This window comes from Embiotoca jacksoni, unplaced genomic scaffold, assembly GCF_022577435.1.
Source record: "Embiotoca jacksoni isolate LCO1_2020_lvr unplaced genomic scaffold, fEmbJac1.0.p SCAF_4, whole genome shotgun sequence".
Classification (NCBI taxonomy): Eukaryota; Metazoa; Chordata; class Actinopteri; family Embiotocidae; genus Embiotoca; species Embiotoca jacksoni.
Genome location: NW_027185392.1, coordinates 6,439,580 through 6,454,032, shown reverse-complemented (window position 1 = coordinate 6,454,032; position 14,453 = coordinate 6,439,580). Strand labels below are relative to the sequence as shown.

The 14,453-nt window shown below is 40.5% G+C and overlaps 1 protein-coding gene across 1 annotated transcript; it reads right to left on the bottom strand.

Moving 5' to 3' along the window:
• Positions 1–299: 299 nt before the first annotated feature.
• lonrf1 (LON peptidase N-terminal domain and ring finger 1) lies at positions 300–12,863 on the bottom strand. The gene is made up of 12 exons (XM_069167288.1): positions 12,112–12,863; positions 9,464–9,582; positions 8,215–8,337; positions 5,904–6,098; positions 5,572–5,785; positions 5,277–5,382; positions 5,027–5,141; positions 4,796–4,917; positions 4,498–4,656; positions 4,109–4,271; positions 3,756–3,908; positions 300–2,212 (listed from the first exon to the last, which is right to left on the bottom strand). The coding sequence occupies exons 1-12, from the start codon at positions 12,713–12,715 to the stop codon at positions 2,054–2,056; spliced, it is 2,232 nt and encodes a 743-aa protein (XP_069023389.1). The 5' UTR covers positions 12,716–12,863; the 3' UTR covers positions 300–2,053.
• Positions 12,864–14,453: the final 1,590 nt, after the last annotated feature.

Below are 14,453 nucleotides of genomic sequence, written 5' to 3'. Positions count from 1 at the left end.
CACAGAAATGTAAAGAATCGGGTTGTTGTTTTTTAACCCACTGGTTTCCTACTGGTGTTTTATCTTTGTATTTCCTGTGGAACTGAAACCTGAGTGATGGCTGCATATTTGAGCAACTGTTTCTCACAAAGTTATGACAACTTTGGTTGTTTTACAGTGGAGATTTTATTTATTGGGTTAAAGTTAATCCTTTGGTGAAAAAAGGTGTTGATATTGAAAACTCCAATACACTGATTTGGTTTATTTCTCAAACTCTTCTATCAAATATGTATAGAAATAAATAAACAGTGAGGCTGCTGTTGAAAAATGTGCATTTATTATTGAAAATCGATAACTTAAATCGTCTCGAACGGAAAAAAAAAAAGCAAGATCTGTCCAAAACGCCTCTGTACAAAGGGTTTACTGAGAACAGCCGTGTGTAATTTTTTTCAGATTTCTTCCAGATATTGTGAACACATGGTAGCTTAAACTAACTGAAAGAAAAACATATACATTTAAAACTTCCTTCACGTTATGGCAAAAAAAAAAAAAGGGAACGGTAACCACTGTTATTAAAATCACAACACTAAATGGTGTAAGGCAAATGTAGTCCCATGACTGAAGCACTGCAGGTACCGTCCTCTCTCTCCTCCAAGCAGACAGAGACCAGACAATGCTAACCCATTTGCTGTATACATGCCGTTTTTTTCTGGTTTTGATTTGTCATAATATTGCAAAGTCCCCCTCAGGATTTCTTATACAAACACATGGTCAGAATGTACAAATATATTTCTACTCATAAATTAAGTCATTTTAAGTTAATTCACTGGGAAGCTGAATTTTTTTGGTTTAAAGGAGAGACAAGTAAAACAAGAACAGAACCACTTAATCTTTAACATTTTCAATGTAAAGTCCTGACACTCCAGCAGTGTCTCTGACAAACGAAACGTTTGTAAGATAGGGCTTACGAATTCAGAGTTTACTGTGAACCAACCAGAGAAGAGAAAGCAGGGACAACCCCCGAGGCCCTCGCAGGAAGAAGTGGTTGAAAAACACAGAAACAAAATGAGGTTACAAGTTCACAGGTTGCTCGTAACTCCGTTTAGGAGGAACAAAATGGAAAATATTTGCATGAAAATCTGGAAGAAACTAAAAAGTAAAATTAAAATGGGAAGATACATGAAGGCTATCTGCCACTCTGCAGAGGAAGCAATGTAAGTTGTGCATGGTTATTATGTGAGAGAAGTAACTTAGAGGAAATCCTTTTATCCGTGTTTGTTACACATACACCAGCCTTCAGTTCAACCTGATGTTGCACAGATCTCTTCACAATGCTTCCTCTAACCCAACTGGATGACATCTTTGACAGACTTTAAAAGTTCTGTATAAATACTGTATAATTATTGGTTTTTTTCTTGAAATCACTTTTTGGGCTTTCAGCATTTAGGATTTTGTTCCACAGAATCACTCCATCTCTCCTCAACATACACACAAATCTGACAGCCAGGAGACAAAAACTTCCTTTCACGTGTCTCACAAGAGATGATGCAACACAAAAAAAAAACACACTGGACTCTTTTCACCTCAGTTCCATTTGTACAAACCATTTAAAAAAAAGGGACACTCAATAGTGGTTGTTACACACACTACTTGGTCGTCTTCAATGGCATCAGCCCAGTATGAACTAAGTGCAATAGTAACTGCTCCTCTAATTTCTCCAGGATCATTCAGGATGTTCTTTCGAAAGTCAACTGCATTAAGAACAAGAGCAGACGGGAATAGTTGTCTTTTTTTGATCATTTCAAACAAAAGCTGTGTCATTGTAGTATCCCTGAGGTGGTTTGGCCAGATCTCTGGTTTTAGTGATCAGCATTTCAAGGATGTTGCAGCTTTGAGCTGATCTTGTGTTAGTTCAAGACAAAGATCTGTAAATGGGGAGTTTGGTAGCTGCAAAAAGAAAAATAATATGAACAACTTGCAGTACAAAGAAAAAGTGGTGAGATGTAGACAGAAGTTTTTTTTGTTTTTTAAATGTCACTTCAAAGTCCGAAGAGTGCTGTGTTGAGGGGAAGCTCTAGCTGTTGGGGATGCTCTGCAGATATGTGAGGATGTGCTGGATCTTCACTAGGCGTTCTTTGAGGCTGGACATGGAGAGGACCGAGAGCTGGTACCGAGGGTCGATGGGCAGGACAGCCAGCAGCCACCAGCAGCACGCCGGACCATTTGGAGTTGCCTAGAAGACAGAAAGAAGAGTGTAAACAGCTCGAACAATTTTTTTTTCAGCCTAATTTCAGACAATTAAAGACATTATAATTTAAGAAATAATAAACATTTTAAATATTCTGGTATTGAGAAATAGCTTTTCAATTCCTCCAGATCTTGACTGTGCCACCATAAAATATGAGATCATGATCTTTTCTTACCCTTTTGTATTGAGCAAAAATAATTCCCCAGAAATCAAAACCTCCTCTTAGTTTTTGGCCACTGTTCTTGTTCCTCTTAGAGATGCCTCACTGTTCTCCAGTCTGCTCTGTTTAGCTGTGATTTGTCACAGCTATAATGAAATCTATTCACCAGTAACATTGCTTCAAACTGATTTATAGATACAAAATATTGATTTTTAAATTCACTTTTATCCAGCAAATTATTTACAACGGCCTTTCGCTGCTTGTCGGTGCCTCTATTCAGTATGTTTAATACGCGAGTACTTCCACTTACATGACTGACAATTAAATTAAGTACTCAGTCCGACAACTTTGGAATGAGTTAAATCATAAAAGGCCATTTTCAGTAATCTGCACAAAGAATGCAAAGCTGCGTCTGAGGTACACGGCTGACAAACAAATCACTGTGTCTGGGAGTTAGGGACCTTCAGCCAATTACAAAATGTGCTTAACACTCAGACAGATTTGAAGTGAATGGGTTACTATGTCTGTGCTACGTTTCACTTTGAGGTAAGTGCCCTGACCATTGACCAAAAAACTGCCCTGTGACAAACACGTTCAGAAATAACATACAGCGCCCAAAGTCCCAGTTGCTGCTCTGCTCTTTTGGTGTGTGTATGTGTGTGCACACGTGGTAGAGTCGGGGATTCTTTCCTTGACATGGTTCTGACGCAACAGGGCCAGCGGGATTAGGTACATTAAGCTTTTTAGCCTATATTGTCGATAGACCCCGCCCTCTGGTTGTCCTAAGAATGGAGCTCTAATCCCTTTGGCGTTACGGGATGAAAGCCGAAGCCACAGCTGAGCACACACACACACACACACACACACACACACACACACACACACACACACACACACACAACAACAACAACAGTGTTCCGGTATTAAGACCTGCGTCAGGTGAGTCACTGGCACTGTGGGAGTCCCCTGAAGGCCAGTGTGTCATGAGATGATCTGATTTTAGACTTAGAACTTTCAGTGTCTTGTTTTACCAGTCTAAGTAATCCAAGCTTTACAAACCCTGCAGTGTGTTAAAGAAAATGATTAGTTTAGCCAGGTTCATCAGATACCAGAACTGATAATAAGAATAATTCAGATTCTGCCTGACCATCATCTTGGAGCTATACTAGACAAACTACATTAAAAACATCACTAATAATGTTTAAGTTCATGCAGGGGAACTACTGCAGGTATCACAGCCAAAGCCAACGTAAACAAATATCCAGCAGAAGAGGCTTAATGATCACTGCAAATGTATTTGTTGTGTAATTTAAGATATTTAGGAACATACAGTTGGCAGGGATGGGAAAATCTGTGCCTGATGTGTACCTGGATGTCAGCTTCTCGTTCTGGCATTGGTCCAAAGTGCTGCAGGATCTGGTTGTGGAAGCGGATCTTGAGGTTCTGGAACCAGACTCTGGCCTGCTCATACACTGCATCATGAAGCTCCTGTAGTCTCTCCAGTTCATCACTGTCCTCCACCTAACAACGACAATTAATCAGATGATGCATCAGAAACCTTTGGGCTGGCTCAACTCACAATAACCGACTTTTCCAGTGATGAATTATCGATAGATGATAATGCATAAAGTGAAACTCTACCCCGAATCAACGGCTTTATAACAGGACTTAACGATCAACAAAGGTAGCATCGTTTAAATGACGGTCATTGTGGTTCTTACTCTGCTATCCTCCAGGTGCTCGATGTTAGCAGTGCTGTAACCATCCTTCATTCCTCGGTTCAGGACCCGGAAGCGTTTCCCTCCGATGGTGTCCACTACTGAGCGTCCGTCAGGGAGGAAATGGACACTTCTGATGATCAGCATGCAGCCGTTGTCTACAAACCTGCAGGGACAGACACAACGGTTTATTGAGACAGTGCGGTCATGGCAGATTGTTGCGGTCTTCATTAGCCATACATAATGAGTTACAAGACCTGCTGCGTACAGTAACAGGAAACTGAAAATCCAGGAAGACTGAGAGCAACGGCTTTAATAACTAATGTTGTATAAAGTGCTCTATATAGCAATCCATACACAACCCTACCAAATGTCTGTGCTTGCGTTCTTACCCTTTCTCGGGATCACTGATACACATCCCAAACTGCCGCGTGCCCGTTTCCATGCAGCGGCGAATCATGAGACGGTAACGTGGCTCGAAGACGTGCAGGGGACAAGGCACAGTGGGGTAGGCCATGGTACACACAAAGATAGGCACATTCTTCGTCAGGCTGCAGAGATGGAAACAAACAGAAAAGCAAGTTAGAACATTTAAGCCTCTTTAAATCTTTTGCATAAAGTAACATTGATAACGATGATCGGAATGAACCGCACGAGAAGCAGAAATGAATGAATGGAAAGGCTGCTTACTCAGAAAGCTCTCTGGTCTCCTCCAGATGAGTTTTAGTTCTCTCTGCAGACTCCTGACTCAAATACTGTTTGATCAGCGTGTCCAAGACAGTGGTCACCATGTACCTCCTACATGCCAGATGCTGGAGAGAGAGCGGGATAGGAGTTATTATTCAAACGGGAAGAAGGGAATGACCATTTTATTTAGTACAATGGCTCCAGAGATAAGACGTGCCAAGATCGGTCGCTCACCTCTTTCAGACTCTCTTTACAGAGGGGACACTGGGGTGTGTGGTCCAAGCAGCGTTCCAGGCAGTTTTTACAGAAGGTGTGGCCACATGGTGTCGTCACAGGCTCATAAAACAATCTGTGTTGATCAGAATGACGCCACAATCAGCTGTTTGTTCTGAGTGCCAACAGGGGGAACGTTTCAGTCGTATTTTCAAGTACTGATATGAGCCGGCAGTAAGCGTGTACATGTGGTGTACTACTGTGTCCTTACCTCATGCAGAGCGAACACTCCAAGTCATTGGGGTCCATCAGATTCTCAGGAACACTTCTGCAGGTTTTAGCTTTGCCTGTCTGTTGTTTGGAGCCTTTTGCCACCCCTTAATTCAACCAGGGAGAGGAAAACATCTCATCACCTTCATCATTACATGCTGTTCTTTCTCAGTCACCAGCTCACATTTAAACGGCGTGGCAACAGAAGCAGAAAGGAATAAATTTGAGCAGGAAAGTAACCTACAGAAGAGAAGGAATGAACAGAAAGAAGTACACTGGATGATCCGGTAACTCACATTGTTTTTTATGTTTGCTATTTCCATCTTCCACAACGTAGTGTTCTGTGTCTGACACTGACAACTTCCTCTTCAGTAAAGTCCCCTTTTCCTGGTCGCCAAGTTGCGGAGCAGAGCAAACTCTCTTCAGCCCCTCATCACCACAGCCAGAGCCATGCATTCGTAAGGAATGAGCTCGGCTCAGACCGGAGCGCTGCAGACTTTCCCAGCGTTTCTAGGTAGGGACAAAAAACGTAAAGTAAGAAGGAGATGGTGCTTCCTCAACTGCCAATTTGTCGAATTGAAATGATCCATTAACAAACTGTGTGATTTCAGTGTGCGTGTGCTGGTACCTCCTGGTTGTCCAGATGGTGTGCGGATGCGGCACGGACCTGGTGTTGGTGTGGCCTTTGGACGGGGCTCTGCGGTTGAGCTTGGGCATCTGTCGCAAGGGTTTTACTGCGCAAGTGAGGCAATGCGTTGTGCGTCGTTTCCCTCAGGCCGACCTTGACATTCTCATCAGCCGGGGAGAGCAGGTCACACAAGATCTGTAAAAAGCATTGAGTCTGTCATCAAAATGGAACCTAATCCTGGCGAACTAAGGAACCCGATTTTCACACGGGTTAGGCGGTTATGAAAAAGGGCAAGTTAGTGTACAACATGGAGGATGGTGTCCCCTATCCGTTGTCATAAATCATAGGATAACAATGAAGTCTAATGAAGTATAAAATTAAATCTAACAACCAGACACTGGCTTCAAACTACATACTGCTCGATATCACATGTTAAACTTTGACCCACGCAGTGCATAGTTTAGCATTTAGCAGCCATGGCTCCCAGATGAAGAGATATCAGCCTGTGAATAAGTCTTTAGAAGTATTCACATTTGAGTGGCAAAATATGTTTTAAATGTGTTGAGGATGTTAGATGTTGCAATACATATTATGTAGAGTTTTCTTCGCTGTGCCTGTTTCCAGGGTTTCTACAAAGAAAAGCAGAAAACTAGGTTTTTTTTTAGGTTCCATAGAGACAGTGGGTGTCAAAAGGGAACTACAGAGTTTTTGTTCTCTATGCACAATGAGGTTATTGAATTACAGAATGCAGGAAATAAAATTTTATAACCATGACCACAAAAATCGGAGTCCTTTTTTCCTTAATAAGTGCATATTTTTTTATATCAGTTATCTGAAGGGCATTTTCAGAAGAAATCGAAAGTAAGAGAAGATCAACTTCTCAATAAAGCTGGTGAAGTTAGATGCTCCGGTCAGAACTGTGACGATTTTAGTTCCATTATTTTGTTATTTAATTGTTTTTACTCTTATTTATAAAAAAAAAAAAAAAAAAAAAAAAATCTTATGTCCAGCATTATTTGAATGTTTTGTCATGTCTTAGTGAGGGCAATGAGGATGGAGGCTGTTCATTAACATGCTGTTTTCATTATTTTGGTATTAAGTAGGCTGTTGAAAAGTAAGATTACAGACTGCATAAACCTGATTTGACTCGGTCACTAATGCAGATTAATATCTAGATTTAGAAATGTCTTTTCCACTTCAGGAGTTTAAGGAATTTAGACACGCTGCCAATACAAACAGCAACCCTTAAAAACGTGTCTAATCAATTTGACACCATTTCTACCAAGTGAAAACATGATATATCAATAATTTAGAAATGATTACACTCAACTTTATCAGTTGATTTGTTATCAAAAAGATAAAAAAAACAAAAAAACTGTGTTGTTACTCTAAAAAGGGATTATGTAGCACTACAACAGTCAGCTACATGTGACTTATATAACTACAATGTTCTGTCCATTAAGTGGTACTAACATCATTACAGGCACAGTCACAAGACCTGACCCCATAACAAATTATGCAATATCATGACAGATAATCCCACAAAAATGAAAAGAATGTCTGGTGTTTATGACAGGTAGATGTGTGGAGTTTCAAAGATGAAATCAGATGTGATCAGAATCTGAAATCATGTGTTTGATGTGCATCCACTGTCTTTCAAAGAGGTACCGATCCCAAATCATCACCTTCAGAGAAGAATTAGCAGCAAATGTTTATCATTTCCAAATACATTTAACTGCAGTTGATTGGGTTTTTTTTTCTCTTAAAGGACAAGACATTTCTTTTCTTACGTTCTTTTTTCAATTTAAGTTGATCCATATCAATGACCAGAATAATACGGCCATTTTAAATCATCTCTGTCAGTAGAGTATATTGCACAATGTAAAACCTTTTAAAAGCACAGCACTGCAAGAAGTCCTTTTATTAGCCTATAAAACATTGCCTCCACTATGTTTCCTATCAAATGGTTTATTTAGTAATAAGTGGTATTTTAGGATGCATGCCGTGACCAGAGAGCATTAAATCAATGTAGTATAACAGCAGATGCTGTATGTAAAATCACAACAAATGTCTTTGTGCAATAAAGATAATGACGGGAGAACTTTATGTTCCCGCCTGTCCATAATAACTCCTTAAAAACAATTATACAACAGAACGAATTTCACTTTGGCTTTCACTGTACTGAGGACAGCTCCTCCAGCTTGCTTGAATCAACACAAGTGACCTGGCCTTAACTGACCGCCCTCAGGATGATGACAGAGACTAATATTTATTTTTTCCACATCGCCAGCAGACTATTCAGAATTCTCACCTTTTCTACTTGTCTTTTAGCACTGGGGAAGTCCTCATCAACAGCCAGGCAGTGGAGGAAGACTTGGAGAGACTCGTCCACTTGTCCCATCTGATGCAGCACCATAGCTTTCCTAAACAAAACCTGAGAGGGAAGAATAAAAGAGAGAGATATATTACTACTGTATCAGCATGTTTGTTTAAGTTATGCACTCTCGTGCTTAGTCCCTGTAACTAATGTGTGTACACAAACAATCCACTTTAATATCATTTTGCCGATAATTCAAAGTGCTAATGCATTGCAGGCAATATAAGAAAACACTAAATTCATCAATCTTTTTTTTTTTTAAACTATAGACGCAGGTTTTTATAAATAAATATTTTAACGACTATAAATCAATATGAAGTTAACAATTTACCAATGATTTTGCATGACATACACCACAAATAAATATCATTTCCTGTGTTAAAGCCTCCTGTCTGCGATGTAAGAGTCATTAACGGCTTTGACCTTAATCACTGCATTCTCGGTTGCGGTCTAGAAAACGACATTAGTCAGGATAGTCTTTTGTGACATACTTACGCGAAGAGAAGTTCATTTATACAACACTCCACATAACAAAGGGTTGTTAAAAATATGCCTATTAAACAAAACAAACAAGATCACCAAGAACTAAATATTCTCTGACTATGAGTCAGTGAAGTCAGCTGCCAATGCTATGAATCCAGTTTCATTCTATAACAAAGTGGACAAATAACAAAACAAGGTATTTGGAAACTGCTCTACAATTTGCAGGACATTAACTTGTGACTGTAATCCAATAACACGAATCAGGCGCTGCTTGTGTCTGGCTTTGAAGGCCACAGTCTTAAAATACACCGTTTCTTAGTAATGGCTGGCTGACCAATATATCGGACCAGACTGACAAACAGTTGAACAAATGCTCGACTATTGTGATTAAGAGGCAGTTGCGTGATCTTGCAGTCACAACCTGCCGATGACGCCGTCTCTGTGACACAAATTGCCTGGCCCTGGATTTAGTGTAATCACAGAATAAAAATGTACAATACCAACTTGAATTTATCCGACATTATTCCTTTCTAACTTGGACTCATGGTTGTAATCCCGCTTCAACCACATAAAGCACTTTGTGATTTAGTTTAGAAAGTGCTGTAAAAACAAGGTTTATTGTTTGTATCTAATACAAATGATTTGATTTATTTTATTCCTACAGAGTAACAAACTACTGCAGTATCAGCGAGTGACCTACTTCGGCAGAACAACTGGACCCGGGACAAACTTCTGTGTCCTCCAAAGCCAGACGGTACTGCTTGAGAGCCGTGTACGCCTCCGCTCGAGACAGCCGTGCCACCGCTGTCCTATCTGGGTCTAATTGGAGAAGGGAAAAGAACAAACTCGATTGAAATTGTTTCTATTTTAACATTTTCCACACTAGAGAGCAGAGCATGCAAATTATTCAATTTCTGGTTTATATAATACATAGCACAAGTAATATTAAAGTCATCACAGTTATTAAATTGTCTGTCCTTTACTCGGCCAACCTGTAACTTTTTCAAGTAGGTAGTGTTTACCTCAACAGAAAGTAATACATTACATGATCACATGGTTACAACACCAAATTATATATTAGCTGTGTCAGTGAATGATCTGCAAACAGTATGAAGGAAAAAATAAGTTGCATAAGCCCAAAAAAGCAGCAAGAGATCAGTGGATTTTCTAATACTTTTCGAAAAGTAGTTTGGATTAAAAAGAAAGAAGAGATTCAAATCCAGACATGTATTTTAACCACACCCTGAAGCATTATGAAAGCAGATGTTTTTGTGTTGTTGTTGGTGGTGGTTTATATAATAGTGCCATTTATGTGGACTATTAAGAAGTCTAAAACAGCTCTAAACACCTTCACAAATGCCTAAATGATATGAAACGGGGCCATGCATTTCTTTGGACGTAGGCCAGATTAAAAACTGACTTGTTGGAATTTGTTGTGAAATGGTCTCCGTCTTTTGAAGCAATCTGACCTCTGGGCGTTACTGACTGATGAATTCTGTTAGTAGAGTTGTTAACCTGCATTCCATCAAAAGTTCAGTTCAACTTTCTTAATGGCCTGATTTGCTATTTTTCAGATAACACACACAGTCAATCCCAGTAATGTTTCACCTTTCATTGAGACACATTAGGGTTTAGCTCATTTTTCTGATGTGACGGACGCTAATGTGAATAAGGCCGTAGGTGGTTTGTCTACTCAGTAGACCATCAGAGAAGCACCCCTAAAATGTCTGGACGTTTCTGTCCTGCTTCTCGTATCGTCTGCAGCTCTGTGGCCCAGCACCGTCAAAGGCAGGTGATGTGACTCAATCCCACAGCGGTGTCAGTCTGCGGCCTCAGCACAATGTCAAGTGACTTTCTTTACTTGTCCAAAGATGATACGAGTTAACCTAACCGTGTGACGTGTGCCCTTTAGTTTACACAGTTCACTGCGTTTGTGAGTCCTCCTGAGAAATACGATGCAGGAACACAGAAGGCCGAGCCGCCACATTTTAAAGACGGACGATGTCTCTTTACAGACTGCCAACACTCGATCTCATTATATGTAGAGGCAACAAATTACAGTTAAACATCTAGATGGGGTGGGCAGCACATCCGGCTCATTTTCAATATTGATTGATCTGTAATTTATTTTCTCGATTTATCATTTTATCATTAAAATGACAGAAAACTGTGAGCATGCCCTTAATAATTACCCAGAGCTCAAGGTGATGTCTTCAAATAATAAAAATCCACAACTCCAAAATACTTGTTATCAGAAGGCCAGAAGAAAAAAACAAAACACCCACTATGCGAGAGGCTGAAAAGCAGGCACGTGGTTGCTTTAAAAGATCACCCAAAACTGATTAAAAAAATAATAGATTATCAAAATCTTGATTCTTTTTGTTTTAATTATTGGATTAATCCTTTCAAAAGGTTCTTTTAACATGGTCTTTATGTCCTGCTGGTAACGATCTACCATACCCACAATACACGCCATCATTTTAGGTTGTATGAATAGGAAGTAGGGAATGAGGAGAGACGATGAAGGCAGTTTCCAACTCCACTGGATCAGTTATAGGTTATGCTCTTTAATTAGGGAACAATCTTTAAATGGTTAAAAGAAGCTTCTTCTTTTTTTTCCCTTTCATTTTACTTCACCCACACTGGGTTTTCCTGTCAATACTTATATTTGCACCTCGAAAACTTCCAGCCACAAACCTCCAACATCAATAAAACATGTTGAGTACTAGTCATGGGCACATGATGTAACTCAGTTTCTCATTACGAGACGTTACAAAACCTAATTGGTCCAGTGCTGGTCCAGTGTTTGGACCAGCAGACTTCCCCCTGCCCCGCAAATGGTGACTTCATCATTATTTTAAACATTTATGAAACCGCGGCAAGTCACAGCCATGACAGAAACCAAAATACAGACGCCCCCCCCCCTCCCCCCTTTTTGATAAGTTACAAAACCTTCTCCAGCAAGTGTCACGACCTGCCTTATGCAACTTGCACCGGTCCGCGCATGCCCAGCTGGTTAAAATTTCGTAAGCGGAGCCCAGCAGGTTGCAGGGCAGCCAATAAGGAGGAGACTGGCACCAGTGTTACGCATGGGGTGTCGGTAACGGCTTTCAAAAATGTTGGTCAGTAAGACCTCGCTTGTACTTATCCCCTCTGGGCTCGTTTACAACAAACATTTACCCCGTATCAAGAGCCAGAGTGTCGTTTGTTACGCAGTGCTGTTGCGCTTGGTTAAATAACGCCTCGTAACACGCCGAATTCCTATCCGGCTCACTGAGCCTGCGCAGTAGGCGCACGCCTCCCCCCCAAACACGACATGCATGTAACGTAGCGCTTAACAACACTCACCTGACTGGATGATATCGGTTGCTAATGACACAGCTTCTTGGTAGCTTTTTCTCAGACACAACGAGTCCACTTCGCTTAACGTTTTCGACGTTTTCAACTCCTCGGGGAACCATTTCTCTAACAGTCCGCACAGAATTACATTCGCTTTCTCCGCGCCGCTCACGGGCCCACTGCACAGCTTGCATTTGGAAAGCAGCCGTCGGTTTAAACATCTTTTACAGTACGAGTGTCCGCAGGCTACGGTCACAGGTTCACCTAAAAAGCTATGACAGTTGGGACAGTCGAAGACATCGTACCCGGAGCCGTCTCCCGAGTCTTGAGTCTGGCCCGAGGATGCCTCCGGCCCACCCGCTTTCGTCTTAAAGTTGCGGAGGATACAATCCACAAAAGGGCTTAATTGTTCGGGTCGTACAGGACCGTACTGCAGAGCCACTGAAATCCAGTCAATGGCTTCTTTGAGGCAGTTTTCAGATGCCAGAGCGTTGGCTTTCTGTAGTAGAAGTTGATGGTGGTCCTCCTCTTCGGGGACGTTGTCCCAGTCAGCGCCAATGAAGAAGGCGCTCATCTCCTCCGGTGTGTCCGCCGCTTGCTGCTGGAGCGACATTGTAGCGTTTAAAAATAGGAAACAAAATGTTATGAAGCTTTAGGTTTTCTTCCGTCTGCGTGTCTGTACATTTCTATAGCTGCCGAGGTCCTTGACACTATAGTGAACGCACTTTCCCACAGATACCCGTTTGTTACATAAAAAAAAAAAAAAGAAAAAGAAAAAAAAGCAAAGCACCGTCATGTGACCAACAGGCTCGTCTCGTGATTGGTCAGGACGTCTCGGTTACAAAACCTGCGCTGGAAAGTTTCATAACTGCGGAAGGGACGCAGCTAAGTTCACTGATAGTATGTACCCGATCTCTGCGCTCCCATTGAAACACGTGCTGCCCTTCAATCCCCTCAAACTTGAACAATTAAACACAATAAAAACGTAGCCGATAATACCACCAATTTTTTTTTTTACACGTTTAGAAACAAGCTGGAGTGTTTGAAATCTGCCAGGAAACCAGACAACACATTCATAACTGCTTGTGTGCAAGTTTACATTTTTTTGCAGTTAATTGCCCTAATCTTTTTTTAATTTCCACTTTCAGTCACAACTTTTTCAGTGGCCTGCTTAGTTTCTCCTGTTGTGTAATAAAACATTTACTGTTTGTATTAGCACATTTTGCAAAAAGGACAAAACAATGCAACACTGCCATGGATTTCATTATTGACTGCGAAGGAGTGCATCACATTATATTTGCAAAACACTCAACTTTTAAGTAACAACAAAATAATTAATTAATAATATAAAATATAAATATATATATATAAATATACAATTAATAATAATAAATTGCATGCCATTCTATCTTAATTTCTTTATTTTCATCCTCTGCCTGCATCACACTTCAATAAATCTTAGGGTCATAACGATTTTGACTCAGAGCACAAACAAAATCTAAAGGGATGGGGACTTAGAAAAAGCCATTTCCACACTATATAAAACTTTTTGCACATTTCATGTAGGGATTACATTAAATTATATCCTATTCGGATGTCTCCACAAGTATGACCCAAGGATCTGAAATGCCCATGCTTTACAAATGTGAGTTTTAATAATTGATTGTGACAGTAAATCTTTTCCACAATGCAAGTAATTCACTTCATGAAGCCTAACCCTTACACACTCCTCTCTTGAGGAGTGGCGGACACACTGACGTACGGCAGCAGCAGGCTGAAGTGGCCATAACTCACTAGATTCAAAGTGCCTCCTGATTGGATGGTCGGCTGTCAATGTTCTGATTGGCTAATCAGCGGGCAACGTGCTGATTGGCTGGTCAGCTCAGGCTTAAAAACAGGGTCAAAATTAGTGTTTTTGTAGCTCGTGTCTGTAATTTGAAGGTGGGAAATTTGTGCGTCCGTAACTTCAGGGTCACACACAAAAGTAGGAAATTTGTGTTTCCATCTTAAAGAGTTTGTACAGGTCACAAAACCTTTTTGCACATGTGTAAATGATATCTGTCTGCACAAAATTTGTTTGCACATACACAAAATATGTTTACAGCTGCAAAACAGTTTCACACATTCACAGATTTGAATTTGTGAGAAAAGTTTTCTTTTACAAGCTTACGCATGCAAAAAAAAAAGAAAAATTGTGCACACAAAACGTGAAATACAAGTGCAGACTGTGAAATTATTTGTGAACATCATTTCACAAGCACAAAATCTTTATGACTCTAATTTGATCCCATACTGATGCTTCAGAGCCCCTCATCACAGGCCAGGAAAGCCATTCTCACCTGAAGATAAAT